Below are 27,397 nucleotides of genomic sequence, written 5' to 3'. Positions count from 1 at the left end.
GAAGCATGGGAACCCGTGGCCGTCGGGATGTGAGGCGTTCGGCGTCCACGCCAGGCGTGAGGGGGCTGAGACGGGAAGATGCGGAACGGGCTGGCCCCGCCCCTAGGCTGACCCTTTTTGAGGAGCGCACTTCCCTCTCCCGGGGAGCGTTTGCCGCCGACGCGGCCGCCACTCCGGGTTTCTCTGCGCACCTCGAGGAGGAATCCAGGGCGGAAAAGCTGAGCCGAGGCGCCAGTATCCTACCCTAGTCCCACCCAGGATCGCCTGGCAGGCATGGGCGAGAAGAGCTGGCTGCCCGTCCCCGTGCTCCTTCTGGCCGCTCTGCCGCCGGTGCTGCTGCCCGGGGCGGCAGGCTTCACTCCCTCCTTAGACAGTGACTTCACCTTTACCCTTCCGGCCGGCCAGAAGGAGTGTTTCTACCAGCCCATGCCCCTGAAGGCCTCGCTGGAGATCGAGTACCAGGTGAGTGCGGAGGGGGAACCAGCTTTCTCTGAGTCCAGCTGCACCGCGTCCTTGTCTCTCACCCGCTTAGAAACTTCTGCGGACTGCCGGGGTGGGGAAGAGCCGAGGGCCGCCCGGGAAGCGGTCCGCTGTGCGCAGGCGCGCGAGGCGGGGGCGGCTCTGGCCCCGGGGCCCGGGGCCCGGGGCCCGCAGATTAGGCGAGATCTGGAATCGACCACTGCCCGCCCTCTACCCTTTCCTCCGTTCGGAAGGAGGCCAGGACGGATGGTGTCGGTGCCGTTTCTCTTGGTTTCGTAATCGTCCGTCGCTTTTCTAGCCAGTGCACGACACACGTTCTCCTTCGTCATTGGGCGCGGTGATGACACTTGTTTGAGCCATCCCCACCACTTTCGCGCAACTCCCACAGTATCAGTCTTCACTTTTGGCTTCAGTTAAGGATTTTTGAATTGTGACCCTGTGATTAACAGTAAACTCGGTTTTGAAATATGTTGAAAGGGCAGTTGCTGTATTTAATGGCACATATCCATCCCACTTGTTTATCCATTATTTTCTACTCAAATGAGATCAAATCGTATGTTAAAACTTTATAACCTTTTTCTTCATCGAGCGTTGTAAGCACGTCACTGTGTCATTGTTTGCTTTTTAGCATCTGCATAATACTCCTTTTGTTGAGAATTACCTTAATTTCTGTAGTCATTCTGGTATGCGGTAATTCTTAGAAGACATCAGTGCCTGGTAACAATGGGAAAAAGATGTATTGGTGTGTTTCAGCTTTCAAATTTTTTTTTATCAAATGTTAATTTTTTGTAAGTTCATGTAGAGATTTTTTTTTTCAACTCCAAATTCTCTCACAGAACAAATAAAAGGTTTAAAAAATTTTACCGGAAGGAACTTTGAAATTAAATTATGTGTGGATGCATAAAGTAAGCATAGAGAGTAGATTATCTAAAGTCACACATTTAAACATAGTCTAGAACTCAGTATTCATTTCCAGTAGAGTTAAAAAGTTAAACCTTGAAGCCGGTGCCGCGGCTCAGTAGGCTAATCCTCTGCCTTGCAGCGCCGGCACACCGGGTTCTAGTCCCGGTCGGGGCACCGATCCTGTCCCGGTTGCCCCTCTTCCAGGCCAGCTCTCTGCTGTGGCCAGGGAGTGCAGTGGAGGATGGCCCAAGTCCTTGGGCCCTGCACCCCATGGGAGACCAGGAGCAGCACCTGGCGGAACAGCGCGGTGCGGCGGCCATTGGAGGGTGAACCAACGGCAAAAGGAAGACCTTTCTCTCTGTCCCTCTCTCTCACTGTCCACTCTGCCTGTCAAAAAAAAAAAGTTAAACCTTGAATAGATAGTATGATGGTACTTCAAAATTTCATGGAAAAATGAGATTAAGTTTACTTTGTTTTTTTATTTTTTACTTGAGAGTCAGAGCTACACAGAGGGAGGAGAGAGAGAGAGATCTTCCATTCGATGGTTCACTCCCCAATTGACCGCAACAGGCGGAACTGCGCCGATCCTGAGCCAGGAGCCAGGAGCTTCTTCCGTGTCTCCCATGCGGGTGCAGGGGCCTAAGGACTTGGGCCATCTTCTACTACTATCCCAGGCCATAGCAGAGAGCTGGATCGGAAGCAGAGCAGCTAGGACTAGAACCGGCACCTATATGGGATGCTGGCGCTTCAGGCCAGGGCGTTAACCCGCTGCCCCACAGCTCCAGCCCCTTAAGTTTACTTTGATTGAGAAAATTTTGAAATCCATACATGGTTTTTTTCATAATACACATTTCCTTTTTTTAAAAAGATTCATTTATTTGAAAGACAAAGTTACAGAGGGAGAGAAGGACCGAGACAGAGAGTAATTTTCCATCTGCTGGTTCACTCCCCAAATGGCTGCAGTGGCTGAAGCTGGCCAATCCTAACCTAGGAACCAGGAGCTTCTTCCAGGTCTCTCACACGGGGTGCGGGGGCCCAAGGACTTAGGCCATCTTCCCCTGCTTTCCCAGGCTATAAACAAGGAGCTGGATCTGAAGTGGAGCAACTGGGACTTGCACTGTCACCCATATGGGATACTGACACTGCAGGAGGCAGCTTTACAAGCTATAACACCAGCCCAATACATATATTCATAAAAGAAAAGGGAACAATGTGAATAGACACAGTTCTGAAAATGCATAGCATGAGTGGTGATGACCATTATATAATGAACACTACAAGTACTGTTTTTCTTTTTTTACAGAGACATTGTAGATGTGGCATCATTTTTTTTTTTTTTACAAGATTTATTTATTTAAAAGAGTGGCAGAGTGAAAGATCCTTCTGCCATCTACTGGTTCACACCCCATCCCACCCCACCCCCCATATGGCTACAACAGCGAGTGTTCAGCCAGGCTGAAACTGGGAGCCAGGAACCTCCATCGTGGTCTCCCACACAGGTGACAGGGACCCAAGCACTTGGGCCATTTGCTGCTGCTTTCCCAGGCCCAGGTGTATTATCAGGGAACTGGATCGGAGAGTGAGAAGTATGGCTTATCTTGTTCTTCCACAGATTGGCCCCCTAAGGGTTTTGGTTGTTGTTTTTTCTTTTCTTTCTTCTTTTTTTTTTTTTAATCAGATTTTAAGTCTGTAAAGTCTACAGGTGGGAGATTAGAGAGGCCCGGAGGCTGAGACCTGGATCCTGAGTCATAGCCTTATACCTCTTGCTAAGTAGCTGCTCCCTTATTTTGTACCAGGCCATTAAAGATTTTAGTATATCTTAAGGTGGAAGCTGGAATTAAGGGGAGCTAATTTTGAAGGCAATGAAAACAAGTATGGAGCTAGTTTAGATAAGTAAGCAATTTTTATTTGCCAAATATAACTCAGTATTGACCCAAATATTAGAGAGGAAACTAGTGGTTTGTGTGTGTGTGTGTGTGTGTTTTGTTGTTGTTTTTGTTTTTGTTTTTTTGGTTTTTTTTTGACAGGCAGAGTGGACAGTGAGAGAGAGAGAGACAGAGAGAAAGGTCTTCCTTTACCATTGGTTCACCCTCCAATGGCCGCTGCGGCCGGCGCACCGTGCTGATCCGAAGCCAGGAGCCAGGTGCTTCTCCTGGTCTCCCATGGGGTGCAGGGCCCAAGCACTTGGGCCATCCTCCATTGCACTCCTGGGCCACAGCAGAGAGCTGGCCTGGAAGAGGGGCAACTGGGACAGAATCCGGCACCCCGACCAGGGCTAGGACCCGGTGTGCTGGCGCCACAGGCGGAGGATTAGCCTAGTGAGCCGTGACGCTGGCCTAGAGAGGAAACTAGTTTTTTTAAGTACTGACTTTTTTTTTTTTTTTTTTTTAAGAGCTCTTAACTTTAACCTCGGTTCATATCTGACGAGGCCACTTAGAACTTGTATGATCTTGAAAAAGTTACTTCTCAGTTGTAAAGTAGAGGTAATAGCAAACACCTCAGAGAGTTCATTTAAAAAAAAATGAGTTAGTACTGGTCAATGCTCAGGAACCAGGGTTGACACATAGTAAATATTCAATTAATACTAGTTTTACGTTTACACTTTAGAGTTATAAAGCTGACTTAGTTGAGCTTGATACTTTGCATCTTAGTTACCCTTAAAGGGACTATTCCTTCAAAGCATTCTCCCTAGGGGACTGGGACCATCAAGGTGCTATCTGTAAAGGAAATAAATGACCTCATGAGTCCTGTGATAAGAGACCCAGTGGGGCAGGCTGTACTACCACTTCCTCAATTTAGTGAGTAAATTTTAGTGTGAGGTTGATTTGTAAAGAAACTAATGAGGAAAACTGAGAAACTCAAGAGACTGGGGTTTAATAGTATCTAGTATCTTCTTGAAAGGCATTAAGAGCTAGAGGCTGTGTTTCATATGTTTAATGTTTGTAATCTGAAATGCTGGAGGCGTTTATAATGTGAAGATCATCTTCAGCCTCTTTTTCACATTTTCCAACTCTAAGATTAATTGCTCAGTAACTACAAGCTACTGATTTTTGTCTTAAAAGTTCATTTGAGGTGAACTTCCCTTCCCCCCTCTTAAGGTTTGCTGAAATTAACTAACTGTAGGCAGACCAATAGGAAAAAAAAAAACAGGCATATTTATTATAAGTTTGTATGACCTGGGAGCCAGGAGACTTCAGATTGAATTCCGAAAGACTGAAGTTTCTAGATTTGATGAAACATGGACAGCCATGTAGAAATATGACTGGATAAAAATAGAATCCAATAGTAATAGTCTGAGGGGGAAACAGCAAGACCTGTTTAGATTCTTCCAGGCCTGTCTGTACTGCATTCTTTCCTTCTGAGTTTAAGGCAAGACCCTTTTTGAAATGAGAATCTTATGATACAGCCAGCTCTTCTACAGAAAGTTGGGGGGGGGGGGGGAGTTAGAATAATTTCTTTAGGTTTTCTGGCTGACTTGGGGAAAAGGAGGTCAGATTTCTATGATCCAACTTGGGAGAGAAGGCGTCTAGTTTCTACAGCTCGCCCAGGGGAAGCATGAGAGGTGAGAAAGGAGGGCAGGAGAAAGAGAGAAATAGTTTCTGCTGCTACTGCTGTGGCCTTTACTTTGGGTGTCATTCTTTTGATCTGCAACATTAGTTATTAAAATGTGAAGTGAACAACCCAACATTACCCTTGATTACTATGACATCTTGACAATTTTTAATTATTTCTTTTCAGGTTTTAGAATTCTTATCAGGGTAATTGACCAGTCCCACACTATCTTAATACAATTTCTTGAAAAATCTAAATGCCAAAATGCTTACCTTATGAATAAAACAGGATCATTCATTTAAAAATATAAGTAATTATTGAGCCTTAACCTGTGTCAGCACTATCCTGGGTATGCTTGGAATACAATAGTGAGTGAAATTTTGTCCATATATTCATCAATTACATATGGGTACAGACATTAGCCAAATAATATATAAATAAATGTAAAATTATAACTTGAATGAGTGCTATGAAGTCAAGCACATAAGACTGAATGTGTTTGGTAGGAGGACTTGGTTTTATCTGGAAGTTGAGAGAAGATAGCTCAGAAGTGGAGCAATAAACTGTAAAATAATTAAGCTTTCACTAAGCACAGAGTGCTAGTGGAACAGGATAATGGATAAAAATGACAGCATGTGCGGAGGAGCTAAGAAGACAAGATACCTTTGAGGAGTTGAAAAGACTACTAAACATATTAGTTGCAGCTAGACCATACAGAGCCTTTTAGGTTCATGTTTTGTTTTGTGTAAGATTGATTTATTTGAAACGCAGAGGGAGATTGAGATTAAGATTTTTATCCACAGGTTCATTCTCCTTGTGGCCTCAACATCCAGATCTAGGCCAGGCCGAAGCCAGGAGCCAAGAACTCCATTTACGGGGCTGGCGCCATGGCTCACTTGGTTAATCCTCCAGCTGCGGCGCCAGCATCCCATGTGGGCATCAGGTTCTAGTCCCGGTTGCTCCTCTTCCAGTCCAGCTCTCTGCTGTGACCCGGGAAGGCAGTGGAGGATGGCCCAGATGTGTGGGCCCCTGCACCCTCATGGGAGACCAGGAAGAGGCACCTGGCTCCTGGCTTCGGATCAGCAGCCATTTGGGGAGTGAACCAAGGTGAAGGAAGACCTTTCTCTCTGTCTCTCTCACTAACTCTGCCTGTCAAATAAAAAAAAAAAAAAAAAAAAAAAAAAAGAACTCCATTGTAGTCTATCGCATGAGTGTCAGGAACCCACGTGAACTCCATTGTAGTCTATCGCATGAGTGTCAGGAACCCACGTACTTGGGCTATCTTCTGCTGCCTTCCCAGCTGCATTAACAGTGAGCTGAATCAGAAGCAGAAGAGTAAGGACTCAAAGCTGAACTCTTGATAGGGAATACCATTGTTGAAAGGGTGGCTTACCCCACTGTGCTGCAACACCAACCCATAGGTTTTTGTTAAGGAAGTCAGTCTTTCATAGATAGCAGAAGACAACATCAAAGAATTTTAAGCATGTTTACTTGATCATATTTATGTCTAAAAAAGAAAATTTTAGCAGCAAGATATTGGGCCTGTCTACTATGGTGTACATATATGTATATATATGTACATATAACATATAACATATGTACATATAACATGATGACAATTTTAAAGAATTAAGTTGCTTGAATAATTCTTAATTGACCAGCTCTCTGCTATGGCCTGGGAAAGCAGTGGAAGATGGCCCAAGTGCTTGGGCCCCTGCACCCGCATGGGAGATTGGGAAGAAGCTCCTGGCTCCTGGCTTTGGATCGGCACAGCTCCGGCTGTTGCGGCCATCTGGGGAGTGAACCAGCAGATGGAGGGCCTTTCTCTCTCTGCCTCTCCTTCTCTCTGTGTGTAGCTCTGACTTTCAAATAAATAAATAAATCTTAAAAAAAAAATTTCTTAGTTGACAGGTTGTTTTTTTTGACAGGCAGAGTGGATAGTGAGAGAGAGAGAGACAGAGAGAAAGGTCTTCCCTTTTGCTGTTGGTTCACCCTCCAATGGCCGCTGCGGCCGGCGCATCGCGCTGATCCGAAGCCAGGAGCCAGATGCTTCTCCTGGTCTCCCATGCGGGTGCAGGGCCCAAGGACTTGGGCCATCCTCCACTGCCTTCCCAGGCCATAGCAGAGAGTTGGCCTGGAAGAGGGGCAACGGGGATAGAATCCGGCGCCCCAACCGGGACTAGAACCCGGTGTGCCAGCGCTGCAAGGTGGAGGATTAGCCTGTTAAGCCACAGCGCTGGCCCGACAGGTTGTTTTCCCCAATGCATTATAACTAGAATTTTATAATCTTCTGACTTTCACTATAACTGTTGAAGCTTCCTGTCAGTTTATTGTATATTTGCATGCAGCTCATCTCTCTTTTTTTTTTTTCTACTTCTGCAGTTTCACAAGTTTGTCTAATATAGAATTCCAAAATTTATTATACTTGGGTCTTTTAATGCTTCTTTTATCTAAATTTTTAAATCTTAATCAAATATTTCAGTAGGTAAGGAGAATTCTCAGCTATTATGTTTTCAATTATTACCTTTCCCCATCTGGTGATTACTTCCCTCCAGAATGTGTATCAGGTATATGTTAGGGTTTTTTTTAAGTCTGTCATAGTTCCTAATCTTTCAGGATTTCTTTGTCTCACTGTTCTTCATTGTAGATAATTTCTTCAGCTCTATCTTCTACTTAAATCTTTTTTTTTTTTTAAGATTTTTATTTATTTATTTGACAGGTAGAGTTACAGACAGTGAGAGACAGAGAGAAAGGTCTTCCATTTGATGGTTCACCCCCAAATGGCCACAATGGCCAGAGCTACGCCGATCTGAAGGCAGGAGCCAGATGCCTCTGCCTGGTCTCCCATGCAGGTACAGGGACCTAACCACTTGGGCCATCCTCCACTGCTTTCCTGGGCCACAGTAGAGAGCTGGACTGGAAGAGGAGCAACCGGGACTAGAACCCAGTCCCCATATAGGATGCCAGCGCCGCAGGCGGATGATTAACCTAGTGGGCCATGGCGCCGGCCCCATACTTAAATCTTTTTAAACAGTAAATCTTTTTAATCTTGTTTAAAAGGATTTATTGGTTTTGATAATAATTATGTAAATAGTAATTATGTACATTCATAGGGTGTTTTGATATAATGCATACAATATGGCATGAATGAATTAAGCTGAAGTTTATCTTGCTTGTTTAAGGTGACACATTTGGAGTTTATTCATATTTTTGAAATATATAATACATTATTATTGACTATAGTCTTCCTGCTGTGGAATAGATCTAAAACCTATTCTTCCCTGGTATCTGAAACTTTGTACCCTTTGATCAATAACTTTCTATTTTCTTCTTCTCCACCCAATAACCATAGTTCTAGTCTCTACTTCTAAGAGTTCAATTTTGTTAGATTCCACAGAGAAGTGAGATCATGAAGTATTTGTCTCTATGCTTGACTTACTTCATTTAATGTCCTCCATATCCATCTATGTTGTCACAAACGACAGGATTTCTTCCTTTTATAAAGCTGAATAGTATTCCATTGTGTGTTTCTGTATACATAACATTTTCTTTATCCATTCATCCATTGGTAGGCACTTAGGTCGTTTCAATATCTTGACTTGTGAATGGTGCTGCAATGCACATAGGAGTACAGATATGCATTCCACATATTGATTTCAGTTCCTATTTTTAGTTTCTTGAGGAAATTCTATACCTTTTTACGTTATTATTTATTATTATTATTCAAAAGACAGGGAGAGAGAACTCTCATCCACTGGTCTCCTCAAATGCTTGCAATGTCCAGTGCTGAACAAGACCAAAGCTGGGAACTGAGAACTCAATCCAAGTCTCCCACAAGGGTTGCAGGAATCTAGTTACTTGAGCCATCATCAGCTGCTTCCCAGGTTCTGCACTGGCAGAAACTTGAAATTCAGAGTGAGAACCAATTATCAAATCTAATCACTCTAATATGGGACTTGAGCCTTTTAACTGCTAGACCAAATGCCTGCCCTGCAAGACTTTATTTTTTAGAATGGTTGTTTTTTTATTTTGTTTTGTATTTTGGGTTTTTTTTATGATTTGTTTATTTGAAAGGTAGAGTTGCAGAGTGGCGGGGTGGGGTGGGGGGACAGGGTTTCCATCCACTGGTTTACTCCCCAAAGTCTCCAATGCCCAGAATTGTGCCAATCTGAAGCCAGGAGCTTCTTCCCGATCTCTCTCATGGGTGCAGGGGCCCAAGCACTTGAGCCATCTTCTGCTTTCCCAGGCACCTTTGCAGGGAGCTGGGTCAGAAGAGGAGCAGCCAGGATTCGCACTGGTGTCCATATGGGATGCCAGCACTATAGGTGGCAGCTTTACTCTCCATGCCACATCGCTGGCCCCTAGAATAGTTTTATAGAATACTTGCACACATAAACCCAAACAGTTTCATACAGCTTCCTTGATTATTTAAATCTTGTATTTTGTGATGCCTTTGTTGCAAGTTTAAAGTTCATAGTTGCATTAAAGTTCACTCTGTGAGGTATACTTCTATGTATTTTGACAAATGCATACTATATATCCAATATTAGAGTCACACAAGACAGTTACACATCACTAAAAATCCCCTGTGCCAGCCGGCGCCGCGGCTCACTAGGCTAATCTTCCGCCTTGCGGCGCTGGCACACCAGGTTCTAGTCCCGGTCAGGGCATCGATCCTGTCCCGGTTGCCCCTCTTCCAGGCCAGCTCTCTGCTGTGGCCAGGGAGTGTAGTGGAGGATGGCCCAAGTGCTTGGGCCCTGCACCCGCATGGGAGACCAGGAGAAGCACCTGGCTCCTGCCATCGGATCAGCGCGGTGCGCCGGCCGCAGTGCGCCTACCGCGGCGGCCATTGGAGGGTGAACCAACGGCAAAAGGAAGACCTTTCTCTCTGTCTCTCTCTCACTGTCCACTCTGCCTGTCAAAAAAAAAAAAAAAAATTCCCTGTGCCCTCCCTATTTAGTCCCTGGTCCCCTGAACACTGAACACTGGGCAACTGCTGAACTTTATTATTGTATCCATAGTTTAGCCTTTTCCAGAATATCATATATTTGGAATCATACAGTATAGAGTCTTTTCAGATTTTCTTCTTTTGCTTCACAGTATGTATTTAAGAGTCTTTCATAATCTTTATGTGGCTTGATAGCTCATTTCTTTTTATTGTTGAATAATATTCCATTGTGTAAATAAACTTATTCATCCACTCACCTGTTGAAAAGTATCTTGGTTGTTTCTAGTTTTCCCTGAATATGAATAACAACACCATAAATATTTAAGGCAATATTTTTGTGAATGTAAATTTTTAGTGCAATTGGATAAATACCTGGGATTACTGGATTATATGATAAAATTATGTTTATATAAACTTTCTTGTTTTATTGGTTAAGAGTTCTCTACGTATTTTGCATGTTAGGTCCTTTATCAGATAGTATGTTTTGCAAATATTTTCTCCCCATTCTGTGGTTCACCTTTTCATTCAATTAACAACATCTTTTGCAGAGAACAAGATCTTAATTTTAATGAAACTCAACTTACCAATTTTCACAGATAGTGCTTTTGGTAATCTCTTTTTTTTTTTTTTTTTTTAACTTTTTGACAGGCAGAGTAGACAGTGAGAGAGAGAGACAGAGAGAAAGGTCTTCCTTTTGCCGTTGGTTCACCCTCCAATGGCCGCTGTGGCCGGCGCACCGCGCTGATCCGAAGCCAGGAGCCAGTTGCTTCTCCTGGTCTCCCATGGGGTGCAGGGCCCAAGGACTTGGGCCATCCTCCACTGCACTCCCGGGCCACAGCAGAGAGTTGGCCTGGAAGAGTGGCAACCGGGACAGAATCCGGCGCCCCGACCGAGACTAGAACCCGGTGTGCCGGCGCCGCTAGGCAGAGGATTAGCCTGTTGAGCCACGGTGCTGGCGCTTTTGGTAATCTATTTAAAATTTAGTATGACATAGCTTTTCTCTTGTGTTATCTTAGAAGTTTTATGGTTTTGCATTTTATATTTGAATTAGTTTTTGTGAAAAGTGTAAGATTTGTGTCTGGATTGACTTTTTTTTTTTTTTTTAAAGATTTATTTATTTGAAAGATAGAGTTACAGAGAAAGAAAGATATCTTCCATTGGCTGGTTCACTCCGCAGATGACTGCAACAATCAGGGCTATGACAGACTGAACCCAGAAACTTATTCTGGGTCTCCTGCCTGGGTGCAGGGGCCAAAGCATTTGGGCTATCTTCTGCTGCTTTCCCAGGCACATTAGCAGAGAGCTGGATTGAAAGTGGGTCAGCCCACTTTGAAACTGGTGCCCATATGGGTTGCTGGCTCTGCAGATGGCAGCTTAACTTGCCCTGCCACAATGATGGCCCCTAGATTGACTTTTTTGTATGTATTTGTCCAATTTTCCCAGTACCGTTTGTTGAAAAGATTATCTTCATTCTGTTGTCTTTGCATCTTTGTCAAAGATCAGTTGACTATATTTTTGTGGTCTACTTCTAGGCCTCTGTTCTGTTTTTGGATTTGGCGGGGGGCGGGGAGGACGTTTGTTTTGTTTTACTGTCTTGACTACGTAACTTTATATTAAATCTTGGATTTGGGTAGTGTCAGTCTTCCTGCTTTATTCTTCTTGAGTATTGTTTTTAAATTTCAGCTGTGCTACTTATTTGCTATGTCAGCTTAGAAAAATGACTCCTCTGTGCCTCAATTTTTGTTTTTTTGGTTTTTTTTTTAACTAAAATAAGAGGACCTACCTTTTAGAATTGTTATAAGGAATAAATTAATCCATATAAAGCAGTTAAAACAATGTGGCACAAGCTTTTGGCACAAGCTATAATCATTAGCTACTATGATCATCATCATTTTGGCATTATAATGGAACAGATTTTGTTTGCTGGCCAGCAGATGAACCCACCTGAATGGAGTACACAGTTCATACTAGGGAGGGTAGAAGAATTTATTGAAGTCAATTGGAGTCAGATCATGGAAGCCTGAAGGTCTAGGCTAAGAAGTAGATAGCTGCTTATTTCCTCTTTCATTGAAGAGGAAATAAACGCAAAAAGTTATATGAAATGTTCTAAATCACCTAAGTTTGAGCTTCTGAGTTTCTGTCCATTATATAGGGCTTCTTAATGAAGACACTGTTTTTGGAAGTTGTTAGTAATATCTATAAGGTATCACTTCTCAGCCTTTTGATTAAGATCAAGTGTAATATCCATAAAGCCTAAATTTAAGTGGCAGTGAAAGGAATGGGTAAGGAAGGGGTAAGTTCCAAAAGTGAATGGAGTTAAATGAGATGATCTTTTAGTTCCTTTCTAACCCTAACATACATGACTCTGTTGGCTTTCTTACCCCCTCTAGATTTAAGGAAAAAAATCTTTGCATCATAAGATCTACTTTGTATAATTTTTTTATTTTCTGAATTTATAATATAGTTTTCTTTTATGTGCTTTTCTACAGGTTTTAGATGGAGCAGGGTTAGATATTGATTTTCATCTTGCCTCTCCAGAAGGCAAAACCTTAGTTTTTGAACAAAGAAAATCAGATGGTGTTCACACGTAAGTAATCTCTCTTAGTTGATTTCTTTGACTAAATAATACCATTAAGCTGTTTGCAGGGTAGGAAAATTTAGCAATTTAATACTAAATATCAGTATTGATGATTTCATTTAAACAGTCCTTGATAATGGGTCATCTTATAAATTACATATCTTCCATTAACCTTTTTGCTTAAGCATTTTGTTTTGATCCTGACTAAACTGTTTTGTTGCTTTGGTTACATATGTGTAGATTATTATCCTCTTGGTATTGTATTCTCTTTTTTTTTTTTTTTGAGGCTCTATTTATTTTTTTGGAAGTCAGAGTTATACAGAAAGAGGAAGAGACAGAGAGGAGAGAGGGAGGGGCTTGGGGCCAGAGCCGTGGCGCAGTAGGTTAATACTCTGCCTGTGGTGCCAGCATCCCATATGGGCACCAGTTCTAGTCCTGGCTGCTCCACTTCCAATCTGGCTCTCTGCAATGGCCTGCGAAAGCAGCAGAAGATGGCCCAGTCCTTGGGCCCCTGCACCTGAGTCGGAGACCCAGAGGAAATTCCTGGCTTCAGAGCTGCGCAGCTCCAGCCACTGCAGCCAACTGGGGAGTGGACCAGCGGATGGAAGCCTCTATCTCTCTCTCTGCCTCTCCTCTCTCTGTGTAACTCTGACTTTCAAATAAATAAATAAATCTTTAAAAAAAAAGAAGAAGAAGAGAGACAGCTTCCATCCATACTGGTTCACTCCCCAAGTGGCTGCAACAGCCAGGGCTGGTCCAGACCAAAGCCAGGAGCTTATTTCAGTTCTCCCACTTTGGTGCAGGGGCCCAAGCACTTGGGCCATTCTCTGCTGCTTTCCCAAGAACATTAGCAGGGAGCTGGATCAGAAGAGGAGCAGCCTGATCTGGAACTGGCACCCATATGGTATAACCACGTAGCAAGCAGTGACCTTATATGCTATGCTTGTATTCTATCTATTGCCTTTCTGGCTAGCTCAGGCTTTCCACATTAACTAAAAGTTACTGTTCCAGATATGTGTCTTAAAGTTTCTTGAACTGTTATTTGTATCATTTTTATCCATAGTTTTCTTCACTTTTAAACTTTTATTTATTTATTCATGAGATAGGGGGAGGGCGGGAAAAATATATATATATAAAGAGAGAGAGCAAGCTCCCGTCTGCTGGTTTGCTTCCCAAATGCTGGCAACGACCAGGTTGTGCCAGGGTTGGAACCAAGAACCAGGAACTTAATCTAGGTTTCCAACGTGTGTGGTGGGGAACCAACTACTTGAGCCATCACCTGCTGCCTCCTAGCGTCTTCCTTGGTTGGAAGCTGGAATCAGGAATTAAACGTAGGCACTTAATATGTTATCTTTTTTTTTTTTTTTGACAGGCAGAGTGGATAGTGAGAGAGAGAGAGAGAGAGAGAAAGGTCTTCCTTTGCCGTTGGTTCACTCTCCAATGGCCGCTGCGGCCAGCTCATCGCGTTGATCCGAAGGCAGGAGCCAGGTGCTTCTCCTGGTCTCCCATGCGGGTGCAGGGTCCAAGCACTTGGGCCATCCTCCACTGCCTTCCCGGGCCACAGCAGAGAGCTGGCCTGGAAGAGGGGCAACCGGGATAGAATCCGGCGCCCCAACCGGGACCAGAACCCGGTGTGCCAGTGCCGCAAGACGGAGGATTAGCCTGTTAAGCCACGGCGCCAGCCAATATGTTATCTTAACCACAGTCTCAACCACTACACTAGGCCCAATGCTTGCCCTCATAGTTTTCGTTCTTTAACAACAGTAGAATATACTTGTGTGTCTGAAAAAAGTTTTTAATCATAAAATTATCTTTTTAGAGAATTAGACAACCTGAAAGAAGATATCTGACCATAGGAAATCATATAGAAAGAAAGCACTTGTTTTGACTGTTTGAGTTCAGGGTTGAAGAGAAGGCCATGTATTCTTTTAATAATTCACTTTCCTCTTTCCATACCTCACTGATAATATTTCCCTTGTCCATTCTATTATTTTACTATAGCACTTTGTTTAGTCAGTATTATTACTCTTTTAAAAGTAAGCTATGAATTTACTGGAAGGAGAAGAGCTAATACAGAATATCTAATATTTGCTATAAATGAGGGTTGGCATGATATATGCTTCTAAATCAATATTTCCAACCACTGAGCAATAGATTCTTTGATTCCCAATTCCCATTTTACAGACAAGGAGGCTCAGAGAAGTAAAATAAGTCTTCAGGGATATACATGCCTGGTGGACACAGGATGAACCAAAACTCTTTACTTTCTGTCCTATGATGCTTAGAACATCCCTGGCACATAACATTGTTGTAAGTACTAGTTACTATTATATTGTTGGTCTTTGTTAACCAAAGTGCCTGGCATGTTATTGATACTCAGTAAATACTATATTCATGAAAGAACGAGGGGAAAATAAGTCTCAACCATATTTTTTTAGGCTATTCACTTAAAATGCTTTCTTAAGTGCTGCTTTACTATGCAGAGCACAGAAACATTTATATGAACTATTAATAAATAAGATTAATAGTCATTTTAAAAAGTGAGTTTAGATTGAAATACTTGGAATTAACTATGTTTTCTCTGATAGGTATGTGAATAAGAACTAAAAATGTAGTTTATCTGCTATCCTTTAAAATAAGGGAAAAAAGCTATTTTATTGCTATTTCACATAGAATTACTTCATTAAGTCATTGGGAGAAAGGAATTGAGTTTATGATAGTTCACATTTATTGAGTCTGTTGATATGCCATGCGAGAATTCTTTTTTTTTTTTTGACAGGCAGAGTGGACAGTGAGAGAGAGACAGAGAGAAAGGTCTTCCTTTTTTTTTGCCGTTGGTTCACCCTCCAATGGCCACGGCGGCTGGCGCACTGCGCTGATCCGATGGCAGGAGCCAGGTGCTTCTCCTGGTCTCCCATGGGGTGCAGGGCCCAAGGACTTGGGCCATCCTCCACTGCACTCCCTGGCCACAGCAGAGAGCTGGCCTGGAAGAGGGGCAGCCGGGACAGGATCGGTGCCCCGACCGGGACTAGAACCCGGTGTGCCGGCACCGCAAGGCAGAAGGTTAGCCTGTTGAGCCGCGGTGCTGGCCTGCCATGCAAGAATTCTAAGCACTTTTTTTTTTTTTTTCTTGATCACACTCTTATGAAGTATATAATATTATATTACTGATGAGGAAACGGGCATAGAACAGTTAAGTAAGTTGATGAAGTTTACACAGCTAATGATCAGCAAAGCCAGTTTCTAAACCTGGCAATCTTTCTTTTTTTTTTTTTTTTTTTAAATTTGAGAGAAAGACAAGTAGAAAGTTCCCATCTGCTGGTTCACTCTCCTAATGCCTGCAATGGCCAGGACTGGAATAGGGTCAGAAGTAGGAACCAGGAACACAGTCCAGGTCTCCCACATGGGTGTCAAGGGTCCAATTTCTTCAGCCATCACTGTTTCCTCCCAGGATTTGCATTCCCAAGACTTGGAGCCTGAAACCGAATCCAGTCAGTCCAGTGTGGTACACAAGTGTCTGAATTGTCAGGCTGAATGTCCACTTCCACAGTTCACTCTTACTCACTATACCACATCTACAAATTACTTTCTTAAAATTAGAGTAAAACAGATTTTTATCTTTAGTTACATTAATTTTGTGAAGGCAACGAAAATCTCAGTTATGACACTTTTTTTGTTCTATTTTTTAAAGACTTACTTATGCGAAGGCAAAGTTAGAGAAAGAGATCTTCCATCCACTGGTTCATCTCCAAATGGCTGCAACTGCCAGGGCTTGCCTGGACCGAAGCCAGGAGCCTAGAACTCTGTTCTGGACTCCCACGTGGGTGTAGGGGCCCAAGCACTTGGACCATCTTCTGCTGCCTCCCCAGACACATTAGCAGGGAGCTGGATTGGATGTGGAGCAGCCGAAACTCAAACTGGCACCTGGCACCCATATGGGATGTTGGCATTGCAGACGGTGGCTTAACCCACTGCACCTCAACACTGGCCCTTCATCTTTTTTTTTTTTTTTTTTTTAAATAAATCTTTTAGGAATATTGTCCCTCTAGTAGTCAGGGTTAGTGAAACCGTCTCCAAAAACTTATTTATCCAGCACTACCTAGAATGAGGAGTTAAAAAAATACATTTTTCTAGACAACTGAATTAATGTTACCCTGTCTCCCACCAGAATTTATACATCATGGACTGTTCATGATAACTTGTTTTATTTGATTATTTGGATAATATGTCATTTGTACTAATAAGATTTCTTTCCACTAAAATCAGTCAACAGAGATCTGGAAAGGCATGAATATAGAAATGACTATATTAAGGCATCCTTGTTTATTAAACATGTGGAAATGCTTGTCTCTCAACTCTTTTTCATTTATACTTTCTTTTGTTTTTGTTTTTGTTTTGTTTTTTAATTAATTTGGGGGCCAGCGCCATGGTGCAGTAGGTTAATCCTCCGCCTGCGGTGCCGGCATCCCATTTGAGTGCTGGTTCTAGTCCCGGCTGCTCCTCTTCCAATCTGGCTCTCTGCTATGGCCTGGGAAGGCAGTGGAGGATGGCCCAAGTTCTTGGGCCCCTGCACCCACGTGGGAGACCAGGAAGAGGCTACTGACTCCTGTCTTTGGATTGGTGCAGCTCCGGCTGTTGCAGCCATTTGGGGAGTGAACCAACGGAAAGAAGACCTTTCTCTCTGTCTCTCCCTCTGTCTGTAACTCTACCTCTCAAATAAATAAACAAAATCTTTAAAAAAAAAAAATTTATTTATTTGAAAGTCAGAGTTACACAGAGAGAGGAGAGGCAGTGAGAGAGAGAGGTCTTCCATCCGCTAGTTCACTCCCCAGTTGACCACAATGGCAGGAGCTTCGCTGATCCAAAGCCTCGAACCAGGAGCTTCTTCTGGGTCTCCCAGAAGGGTGCAGGGGCCCAAGGACTTGGGCCATCTTCTGCTGCTTTCCCAGGCCATAGCAGGGAGCTGGATTGGAAGTGGAGCAGCCGGGACTCTAACCAGTGCCCAAATGGGATGCCTGCACTGCAAGCAGCGGCATTACCTGCTACACCACAGCACCGGCCCCCATGTATACTTTCTACCTGCCCCCTGGGAGCCTTTGTAGACATTTTTCTCCTAGTCATCCTCCCATGAAACTTTACTACTAATACTAGATTTACTACATATCCTTTTTTTTTTTTTTTTTTTTTTTGACAGGCAGAGTGGACAGTGAGAGAGAGAGACAGAGAGAAAGGTCTTCCTTTGCTGTTGGTTCACCCTCTAATGGCCGCCGCGGCTGGCGCGCTGCGGCCAGCACACCGCGCTGATCCGATGGCAGGAGCCAGGTGCTTCTCCTGGTCTCCCATGCGGGTGCAGGGCCCAAGCACTTGGGCCATCCTCCACTGCACTCCCTGGCCACAGCAGAGAGCTGGCCTGGAAGAGGGGCAACCGGGATAGAATCCGGTGCCCCGACCGGGACTAGAACCCGGTGTGCCGGCGCTGCAAGGCGGAGGACTAGCCTAGTGAGCCGCGGCGCCGGCCCTACGTATCCATTTATGTATTCTATGTCCATCTGTGCTTTACAGATAAGACTTAAGTTCACACTTGCTCTTTTTATTCAATGCAGGGTTAAGAATTTCTAAATAAATTAAATTAAGGTGTAAATGAAGTTAAAACAAATTAAAAATTCAAAAGCTATTAACATTAAATTTTATTTTTTTAAAGCTATATTTTCTGAGTAATTTCTAATGTAATTTATTTGCTCATATATGTAGTACTTATTTCTGGTGCAATTAACTTTTAACTGATATCTAATTTCAACTAATAGCCACTCAAATATTATTGAAAAATTTTCAGCCCTTGAAATAATTGATAATGGATTGAATAACTTATAGAATTAAATGATAAAATATAAGGTAGTTTTTTAAAAATTCTCACAATGTTGAGAACCAAACATAAACATCCACAAAGAAGCTAATGGTTTCAGGATCAAACAGTTGATAAATCAGAAGTCCTCCAACACAGCAGTCTATTCACCATTGTTTTGTAGCATTGTTCTTGCATGCATTTTGTGTACCTTCCCTGAACTCATGCTGCTGTGAGATACCCAAGAAAACCCATTCAGAGAAAATGAATTCTGGAGAATTGATTCTTTGTTATGTAAGACTGAGATTTGGAGGGTCATAAACTATCATAGTAATAACTAAGAATTTTTCCCCTTCCTGAGTGATTTCACCCCCTTTGGGAATGCAGTCTAATTGAATCTTTGTCCTTCAAAATAGTCCTGTTATCTGCTTATATAGTTACTGTAATAGTAAATGCATTAATCAGAATAAAATAGAAAATTTTCCTTAGGAAATGCCCCATATCTGGGTCCTGTTACCTAAAATTTATGTCATTTCATTGGCCTTTTTTCTTTTAAAATGGTTCCCCACTGTGTTTACCAGTATTTGCTCAATCTCCTTCCAAAGGTTTATCATAATTGAGAAGACTACAAAGAGTGTAGACAAGTTCCGAGCAGTACTATAGAAAAGTCAATTAGAATATTAGAAAACCAAGCTGCATCCATGCCATAATAGGCTATGTGATCTTGGGCAAGCACCTTAACCCTGTTTGAACTTCCTCTTTCTTACATTGAAAAGATCCATGATTCCAAATGTGATGGTAAGGACCAAGAGTAATAAAATAAGTTAAAAAAATCATGTAAATTATAAGGGGATTTGCAAGAATTGGACATTACTATTTGTAGTATATATATTAAAATCCATTCACATTCATGAGTTCTCTCTTTGTGCTTAAACAAAAACAGTTTAGAAATAGGATAAATAAAAAGATGAAGATTAGCATAAAAGAGGAAAACCACATGTTGTATACAGGAGGCTATAAAAAATAATGCAAGCCTCTTGGAAACTTAAATTATATTGCACATTAATTAAACTTCAAAATCATTTATACCAGCTATTCTATGAAAGTCATAATAAAAACTAAAACACATTTTTTTTTTTGGCCAGGCAGAGTTAGACAGAAAGAAAAGTCTTCCTTCCGTTGGTTCTCCCCTCAAATGGCCGCTACAGCCAGTGCACTGCGCCAATCCGAAGCCAGGAGCCAGGTGCTTCTCCTGGTCTCCCATGGGGTGCAGGGCCCAAGCACTTGGGCCATCCTCCACTGCACTCCCTGGCCACAGCAGAGAGCTGGCCTGGAGGAGGGGCAACTGGGACAGTATCCGGTGCCCCGACCGGGACTAGAACCCGGTGTGCCAGCGCCACAGGGCAGAGGATTAGCCTACTGAGCCTCGGCGCCGGCACAAAGATGTACTTTTATCAGTAGTGTCTGTACTTAGGACAGTCCACCACTGCTTTTGAAAACAAAACAAAGCTCAATTCACAGATTAATCTGAATAGAGGGGTTAGTTGTTAGTTCTATTTACATATAAGTAAAACTCATAATAAAATTCTATGTATTACACAAATATATTATATGTTATACACTATACACTTTACATCAATATTATCATGCATCTAGGTTCTAAGTCCTCTGCTTTTCCAAAAATTAGATCAGGATCATTTACTGTAGTGTACGGAGTAAGTGTCAAGCACATCAAAGTCTCGAACACTTGAATGTATTTCTTTCCTAAGGAATTATAAATTATCTTTCAGTACTAAGGGATCTATTGGTAAGCTATCCAATTATTATAAACCATGTTGTTTCTTTTTTATCTTTAGTTGTTTTTCCTTTGATTTGCAAATAGAAATAGAAAAAACTGAAGATATGTACTTTTTTTATGCAGTGTAGAGACTGAAGATGGCGACTACATGTTCTGCTTTGACAATACATTTAGCACTATTTCTGAGAAGGTGATTTTCTTTGAATTAATCCTTGATAATATGGGAGAGCAGGCACAAGAACAAGAAGATTGGAAGAAATATATTACCGGCACAGATATGCTAGACATGAAACTGGAGGATATCCTGGTTAGTATAGTTTTTAATATAAAAATAAAAAGTATTAATATCCAGCAGCCTTGCTATATGATAAGCATTTTATCTGCATTAGCCAGGAAAATCTGTTTCTACTACTATCTTATTTCTGCCATAAATGCTGTGACATCATTTCAGATCTCACTTTAATTTTGTTTATGTATGTTCAAATTACTTATCTCACCAGACCTTCTTACAAAAATAGTTTTTTTCAGAAGTTGTACAACCAAGAATCCATCCTGGTAAGCTTATTTTATCACTGTAATACTGAAATATTTTATATTATAAATAGATTATACTTTTGATTATATACTGTGCACATCTAAAGTGAAATATTTTCTGATTTCACTGATACTTTGTGAGATAAAAATACCATATGTTTTGTTAAATCTGAATTGGCCAGACTAACATTCAAAGACATTATAAACACGGTAGATGATATAATTGGTAAATACCTTAAGGTTACCATCAGTTGGGCTTTTTAAAACCTGATCTGTTTTATCTCCAGGAATCAATTAACAGCATCAAGTCCAGACTAAGCAAAAGTGGCCACATCCAAACTCTGCTGAGAGCATTTGAAGCTCGTGATCGAAACATACAAGAAAGCAACTTTGATAGAGTCAATTTCTGGTCTATGGTTAATTTGGTGGTGATGGTGGTGGTGTCAGCCATTCAAGTTTATATGCTGAAGAGTCTATTTGATGATAAGAGGAAAAGTAGAACTTAAAACTCCAAGCAAGAGTTTGGAAAAAAGAGGATGGAAAAATGCAATAAACTGTTACAGTCAAGACCATTGTCTTCCAAAATGCTTTCAAGCATTGTCATTCAGTGTGAAACAAGTATAATTTTAATGTGAAAGGGAAATCTTCATTTTCTGTGTAAGTAATCTTATCCATCCACTTGTACTTAGGTATAATGAGAGTATTTTGTCAAATATAGAATTAATTGAATGAAGCCATAGTATTAACTGCATTTTCCTAAGTTTGAAAAAAATTTGCTAAGGTCATTTAAATAACATTGGGCCTAAATGCAACCCCAAACAATCTGCTTTTAAAAAGTTATCTTGGGGCAGGCTTTGGTGTGGCAGTTAAAGATACCTCCTTGGACACCTGCATCCACCTAAGTGGGAGACCCGGATTGAGGACCTGGCTCCTAGTTTAAGCTTCAGCTATCACAGGCATTTGGTGAACGAATTAGCAAATGGAAGAGCTCTATCACTCTTTCAAATAATTATAGAACTTTTGATTATATTGTTTAAATCATCTGAGAATTACCCAATTATTGATAAAGTATATTAGTTTTTTTTCTGTTTACATATGAATCCTATTAATAAAAACAGTATTTTTGAGATTTTTATAACCACTCATATATTTCAATGTGAAATATTGGTAAAAAGTGTATTTAGCCTACATTCCCCAAAGCTGACATTTTGATATTTCTTTAAAATGTAGTCACTTTCTTCATTAAAATCAGGACAAGTCTTCTCTTTGAAGAAATTATGAGAATGAAAGAAATGTAGGTAAGCTTATACCTGGTTGAAAATAAAATCAACTTAAATAGAACTATTTTTCAAAAATCTAGAATCCATCTCATTCTTAATCCTAATATGAATCATAGGAGGTTAATTTCTTCCATTAAGTGGAAGAAACTATCTGGCTATGGGTTTTGGTTTCTACAGTTACTCTGTTTTGAATGTTTGAATGTATTCAGGTACTTTTTATGAAATGTAAACCCTACTGAAAGATTTAGCACTGAGTGTATATATGTATTATAATTTTTATTATAAATTTCACAAAGTGGCCTTTATTTTTTACTTTCTTTTATTGACATTGAAGTAACAGTCCCAGGTTACAAGCACCCAATATGTGAGTAACCCATATACACTAAGTCTCTGTCACACTAGTTTATTGCAGTCTGTGGAGTCTTACTCAATTTAATTTCATTATGAATAAAATAATTTTTAAGCTATACCGTTTTTAATATTGCTTATAACAAACATATTGTGAATTAGAAACAATCAACCTAAAATTGGTGTGTAGAATCCATCTATACTACTGCCGGAATTCTTGATTAGCAATAATGTTAACCAGAGAGTGCGAGATTGATTTCATTTACAGTTTACACTGAGTGGTGAAGAAGTAAGTTTCCCGCCTTCTTAGGTCCTTGGCAGAAGAGCTTAGATTTCCCTACTCAGAGACCTTTTTAGAATGAGGTAAACTACATTTTTGATCAGTTACCTTAATTTGCTACGAATATGTTTCAAGTGTCTAATAGTGAAAACCCCATAACAGAACAAGAGCCAGTAACATGACTGTGAAGAGCCTTCCGTTTTCCTCTTCTGTGAAATTCACAAGAAGCAAATTTACAGTACCCTAAGTAATGAAGCAGAGTACAGAAATAAACTGCATCTTTTCTATAAAACTGTGATCAAGAATTCTACCTCTTTATATGGCTGTTAACTATATTCTGATTCCTTACTTAATACTGAATTTGTTGCATCATCTCCTACATGGAATTTGTGCCACTGATTTGAAGCCTATGATTCAATAATTTCTTACCCTATTTTAAAAAATGACTACTTGGAAAACAAATTTAGGAATATTGTCAATTTTATTTTTATAAACACGAAGTGGGATATTTAAGCATGTTACTTTTAACAAAAATTAAAAATTTGTAAACAAAGAACAGTCTTTTTCTGCTTCATGTCGTTTTTAAAAACTTTCTGAATTAAAATTATGCTAAAATTGAATGATCTATTTCTCACTTAACAGCTGATTTTGTCTTTGGCTTTTAATTTTATAAACTAAAAATGTTGAAATCCTTTAAGGCTTACCGTTAGCTTTGATTTGCAGTTGGGTCATTAAAGATATACTGTTTTATCATGTGAATGTCAAGATGTGGAAGATAAATGAGTGTTTGACAATAACACTGAAATAAATTACAAATTGAAATATAATTCTAAATATATTTATCCTTGAACATGTCTTAAAATTGACCAAAACCTGAATATTGTATGAAATAGTAAGGGAAATGAACTTAGCATGTAATTTTTTCATTTGGAATGTAATCAGTGTTGCTCAAATTGCTTTATCTTTGAACAGATGGCCATTTTAAATAAGCAATGTGGATTCATACTGAGCTAAGTATATGTAATAAAATTACTATCAAAAATCTAATCTACCAATTATTACAAATGCTATTACTACTTAAAGCCATCAGCCCTTGGTCTCCGATTTTCAATGTGCTTTCCTCTCCCACTTTGAAAACCCACAGCTCTTTGCATCTCTTACAATGTTATCATTCTCCTTTGTACTGGAGTTCTCTTGATGTATATACTTATTCATATGTGGCCTAAACATGCATTGTACCTAAAAGGTGTTTGAAATATATGCAGACAGTGATCATCAGTTCTGAGTTTGGAAATGTAAATAAACACCTAAGGAGTGTTTTCCCTACCCCCACCCCTGAAACTTTTTGTTTTTATTAAAAGGCAGAGACAGAAACTTCCATTTCCTGGTTCGAATGCAACAGCGAGGCACCTGGAACTTAATCTTGAGTGTCCCACATGGGTGGCAGCAAGCCGAGTACGCCTAGGATGTGCATTACCAGGAATGCTGGAATGGGAAGCAGAGATGGAACTGAACCAGGCGCTCAGGAGGAAGTAGGCATCCCACATGGCGTACTAACAAGCTCCTGGCCCTAGAAATTGACTCCCTGAAATATTGGCTCAGGAATCTTCTTTTTTATGCAACTTGATGGAATTTAATCAGTTATACCTGGACCAATTCACTAAGCAGGTGATCCTGGAAACTCCAAACTCCTTTGAACCTATTTTATTTGTAAAAAAATTTTATTTTTCAAGATGTTATTTATTTCAGAGTTAGAGGGGAGAGAGAATCTTCCACCAAATAGTTCACTCCTTCAACAGCTGGGCACATCTGAAGCAGGAGCCAAGAACTTCCTCCAGGTCCCTAATGAGGGAGCAGGGATCCAAGCAGAGAGCTGGATTGGAAGAGGGGCAGCTGGGACTCAAACCAACACCCATATGGGATGCTGGTGCCATAGGCGGAGGCTTTGCCCACTATGCCACTTTTAAGTAACATAGCATGTTAGAAAGTACAATATTTGGTATAGGTTGATGTATTGTTGGTCATTTCCTTAATGCCAACTCAACAAGCCACTCTTAGGAAGTAAGTTTAAAAAAAAGTCCTTAAGTATCTTTCTGCTTGTGCACTCCTGTTATTTTCAGGTGTCTAGGGGGAAGAGCAGATTAAATAATCCAGACCTAGGAAGATGTTAAATAAGTGAGGGCATATCAAATAGACACTGGGTCTCTGCATCTCAAAAACGCAAGAAAATTCAGGACGGGGGAAAACCTGGAGATCTTCACCGACTGTGAATCAACACCATATAATGTGACTTTAAACATGAAAATGATGTTTTAGACTTGAGTACTGGTTGATATTTTTTTAAAAAGATGTATTTTGAAAGAGTTACACACAGAGAAGGAGAGGCAGAGAGAGAGAGAGAGGTCTTACATCCGCTGGTTCACTACTCAGTTGGCCACAATGGCCGGAGCTGCATTGATCTGAAGCCAGGAGACAGTTTCTTCTGGGGGTCTCCCACGCGGCTGCAGGGCCCCGAGGACTTGGGCCTTCTTTCACTGCTTTTCCAGGCCATAGCAGAGAGCTGGATCAGAAGTGGAATAGCCAGGACTCAAACTGACATCCATATGGGATGCCGGCACTGCAGGCAGCAGCAGCTTTACGTGCTATACACCACAGTGCCAGCCCAGTTGATGTTTTCACAGGCTTAGATTTGTGAGTTCTATGGTTAGAGTAGGAGGAAACAGGGAAGCAGAAATATGAAAAATGCAATCAGTTTTCCAACACTAACATGAACTCCCTTAACAGAAGGTACTACTCCCTAATCCTGGATGTTTTAGTGTCGGTAATGATCAAATGTTGCTAACAAGGATTATTTCCATATCCATTATCACACTGGAAGTCGACTAAACCCTTCCTCCCTTGGCGTTAATTCTACAAGCACTAGTAATGCCATTTGTAGAAGGTGGAGACCAGAGCCTCAAAAGCAGAGGCAGGCATTAGGCCTAAGAGAAGTTGCCGGTAAGGACACCCATACTCCACAATGGAGTACCTGAGTGTGATTCCTGTAGACCTTAGAACATAGTAGTGATGACTTCCTGCCACTTGTGTGGGAGACCTGACTGCATTCCTGATTCCTGGCTCCAGCTTCTGCCCCGCCTTGGCTACTGTAGGTAGGCATTTGGGGAGTGAACCAGCTAATGAGAACTCTCATTTTTTTATTACATTTTTGAGCTGTTTTTCTCAGGATTCTAGAGAAAGTGGATCACTTATACACTGCTGGTAGGCTATGACTGTAGAACTCTGGAAAACATTCCCAACAGTTTCTCATATAACTTAACATGTAGTTAACATACAGGCCAGCACTTGTACTCTAGGACATTTTATCCTTGAGAAGTGAAAAAACTTAAAAACTCAAATGTGCATCAAGTGAATGATTACATTTTAGCATGCCCATAGTGTAAAATGCTATGCAGCAATAAAAGACACAAATTCTGATACATGCAACAGTTCCCTTGCACCTCAAGGGAAATAGGTTTAGACCAAAAAAAAAAAAAAAAAAAAGGATGGTGGTTGCCGTGCATTAGGGATGGAAGAAGGAAAATGTGGATTTCAAGGGCCCAACAGTCCTATATTTTGATTACACAAATTCGTGACAAACTGCACTGAACTGTATACACTCACTATATATACAATAATGCTCGTAAAATTGGTGAAATCTGAGTAAGCTCTTTTAGCTGTACCAATAGGAATTTTCTGGATTTGATACTATAACTACCTTTTCGAGCAACTGTGATGAGTCACCCAGCACACCCTTGTGTAGCTTTTTACAACTCCCATGAATCTATATTTCAAAATAAAATCGGGGGGGAGGGGGAGTGCTGTGGTGCAGCGGGTTAACATCCTGGCCTGAACCGCTGGCATCCCATACAGGCGCCAATTTGAGTCCCAGCTGCTCCACTTCCGATCCAGCTCTCTGCTGTGGCCTGGGAAAGCAGAAGATGGCCCAAGTCCTTGGACCCCTGCACACACATGGGAGACCCGGAAGAGGTTCCTGGCTTCGGATCGGTGCAGCTCTCACTGTTGCAGCCAATTGGGAAGTAAATCATCAGATGGAAGACCTCTCTCTCTCTCTCTGCCTCTCCTCTGTGTAACTCTGACTCACAAGTGAAAAATAAATCTTAAAAAAAATAAATAAATAAAATGGAAATAAAAATGTTAAGAAGCAATTCTGTGTTCTGAAATACTAGAGCCAGTGTTGTGGAGCAGCAGGTTAAGCTGCCACTTGCCATGCTGGCATCCCACAGGAGCGCTAGAGTCCTGGCTGTTCTACTTCCCATGCAACTCCTGCTAATATCCTGGGAAAGCATGAGATGACGGCCCAACTGCATGGGGGCTCCTCAAGCTCCTGGCTTCAGCTTGGCCCTGGCCCTGGCCCTGCTGTACCCATTTGGGGAGTGAACCAGCAGATGGAAAATCTCCCTCTAACTCTTGCTAATAAAACAAATCTTAAAAAAATTAAAAAGTTACACTAAGAAAAAGTATATCATGGTAGACCTAATAAGAACCCTACAAGGAAGAACTTAATCTGTTTCCCAAATGTTTCAGTCACTGTGATCTCAACAGAAAAAGGTATCCTTGACTGTAGGTATAACATAAACTAGTACAAATTTCTTAAATGCCAAAGGGACATAAACTGAAATGTAATGTTAGCAATCACTTTTTGGCCAAACAGCAGAGAAGTATAAACAAAAATAATCACCTATTTAGACAGGCAAACAGGAAAATACTAAAAAATATGCAGATGGTCCCCTGTACTACCAAACGTTATTCCCCTTTTGGCCACCCAAGGGCAGTTATGGATGCAACACTCTTAAA

General features: G+C 41.3%; 2 protein-coding genes across 3 annotated transcripts in view; one reads left to right on the top strand and one right to left on the bottom strand.

The window, feature by feature from the left end:
• Positions 1–547, bottom strand: part of CCDC18 (coiled-coil domain containing 18) — a 174,360-nt gene extending 173,813 nt beyond the window's left edge. The window contains exon 1 of the mRNA XM_062191757.1: positions 525–547. The gene's annotated coding sequence lies outside the window, so the exon portion shown is untranslated. The remainder of the gene's footprint in view (positions 1–524) is intronic.
• On the top strand, positions 105–26,446 carry TMED5 (transmembrane p24 trafficking protein 5). 2 transcript variants are annotated; one of them, XR_009865940.1, is made up of 5 exons: positions 105–462; positions 12,373–12,470; positions 20,225–20,408; positions 20,923–21,292; positions 23,905–26,446. XR_009865940.1 is itself a non-coding variant. In XM_062191769.1 (4 exons), exons 1-4 carry the CDS (start codon positions 274–276, stop codon positions 21,139–21,141), a joined length of 690 nt encoding a protein of 229 aa, XP_062047753.1. In that variant the 5' UTR covers positions 105–273; the 3' UTR covers positions 21,142–23,590. The 2 variants fall into 2 exon arrangements, 1 of the variants encoding a protein (XP_062047753.1); XM_062191769.1 differs by lacking the exon at positions 23,905–26,446 and having other exon boundaries at positions 20,923–23,590.
• Positions 26,447–27,397: the final 951 nt, after the last annotated feature.

The sequence above is a fragment of the Lepus europaeus genome, chromosome 5, assembly GCF_033115175.1.
Source record: "Lepus europaeus isolate LE1 chromosome 5, mLepTim1.pri, whole genome shotgun sequence".
Taxonomy (NCBI): domain Eukaryota; kingdom Metazoa; phylum Chordata; class Mammalia; order Lagomorpha; family Leporidae; genus Lepus; species Lepus europaeus.
The sequence above is the reverse complement of the archived record's forward strand: the minus strand, read 5'-3'. Positions and strand labels throughout refer to the sequence as shown.

Coding starts and splice junctions, on each gene's coding strand:
- TMED5 (XM_062191769.1), top strand. CDS start 274: ATGGGCGAGAAGAGCTGGCTGCCCGTCCCCGTGCTCCTTCTGGCCGCT. Junction 12,471..20,224: donor AAATCAGATGGTGTTCACAC/GTAAGTAATCTC, acceptor TTTTTTATGCAG/TGTAGAGACTGAAGATGGCG. Junction 20,409..20,922: donor TGAAACTGGAGGATATCCTG/GTTAGTATAGTT, acceptor TTTTATCTCCAG/GAATCAATTAACAGCATCAA.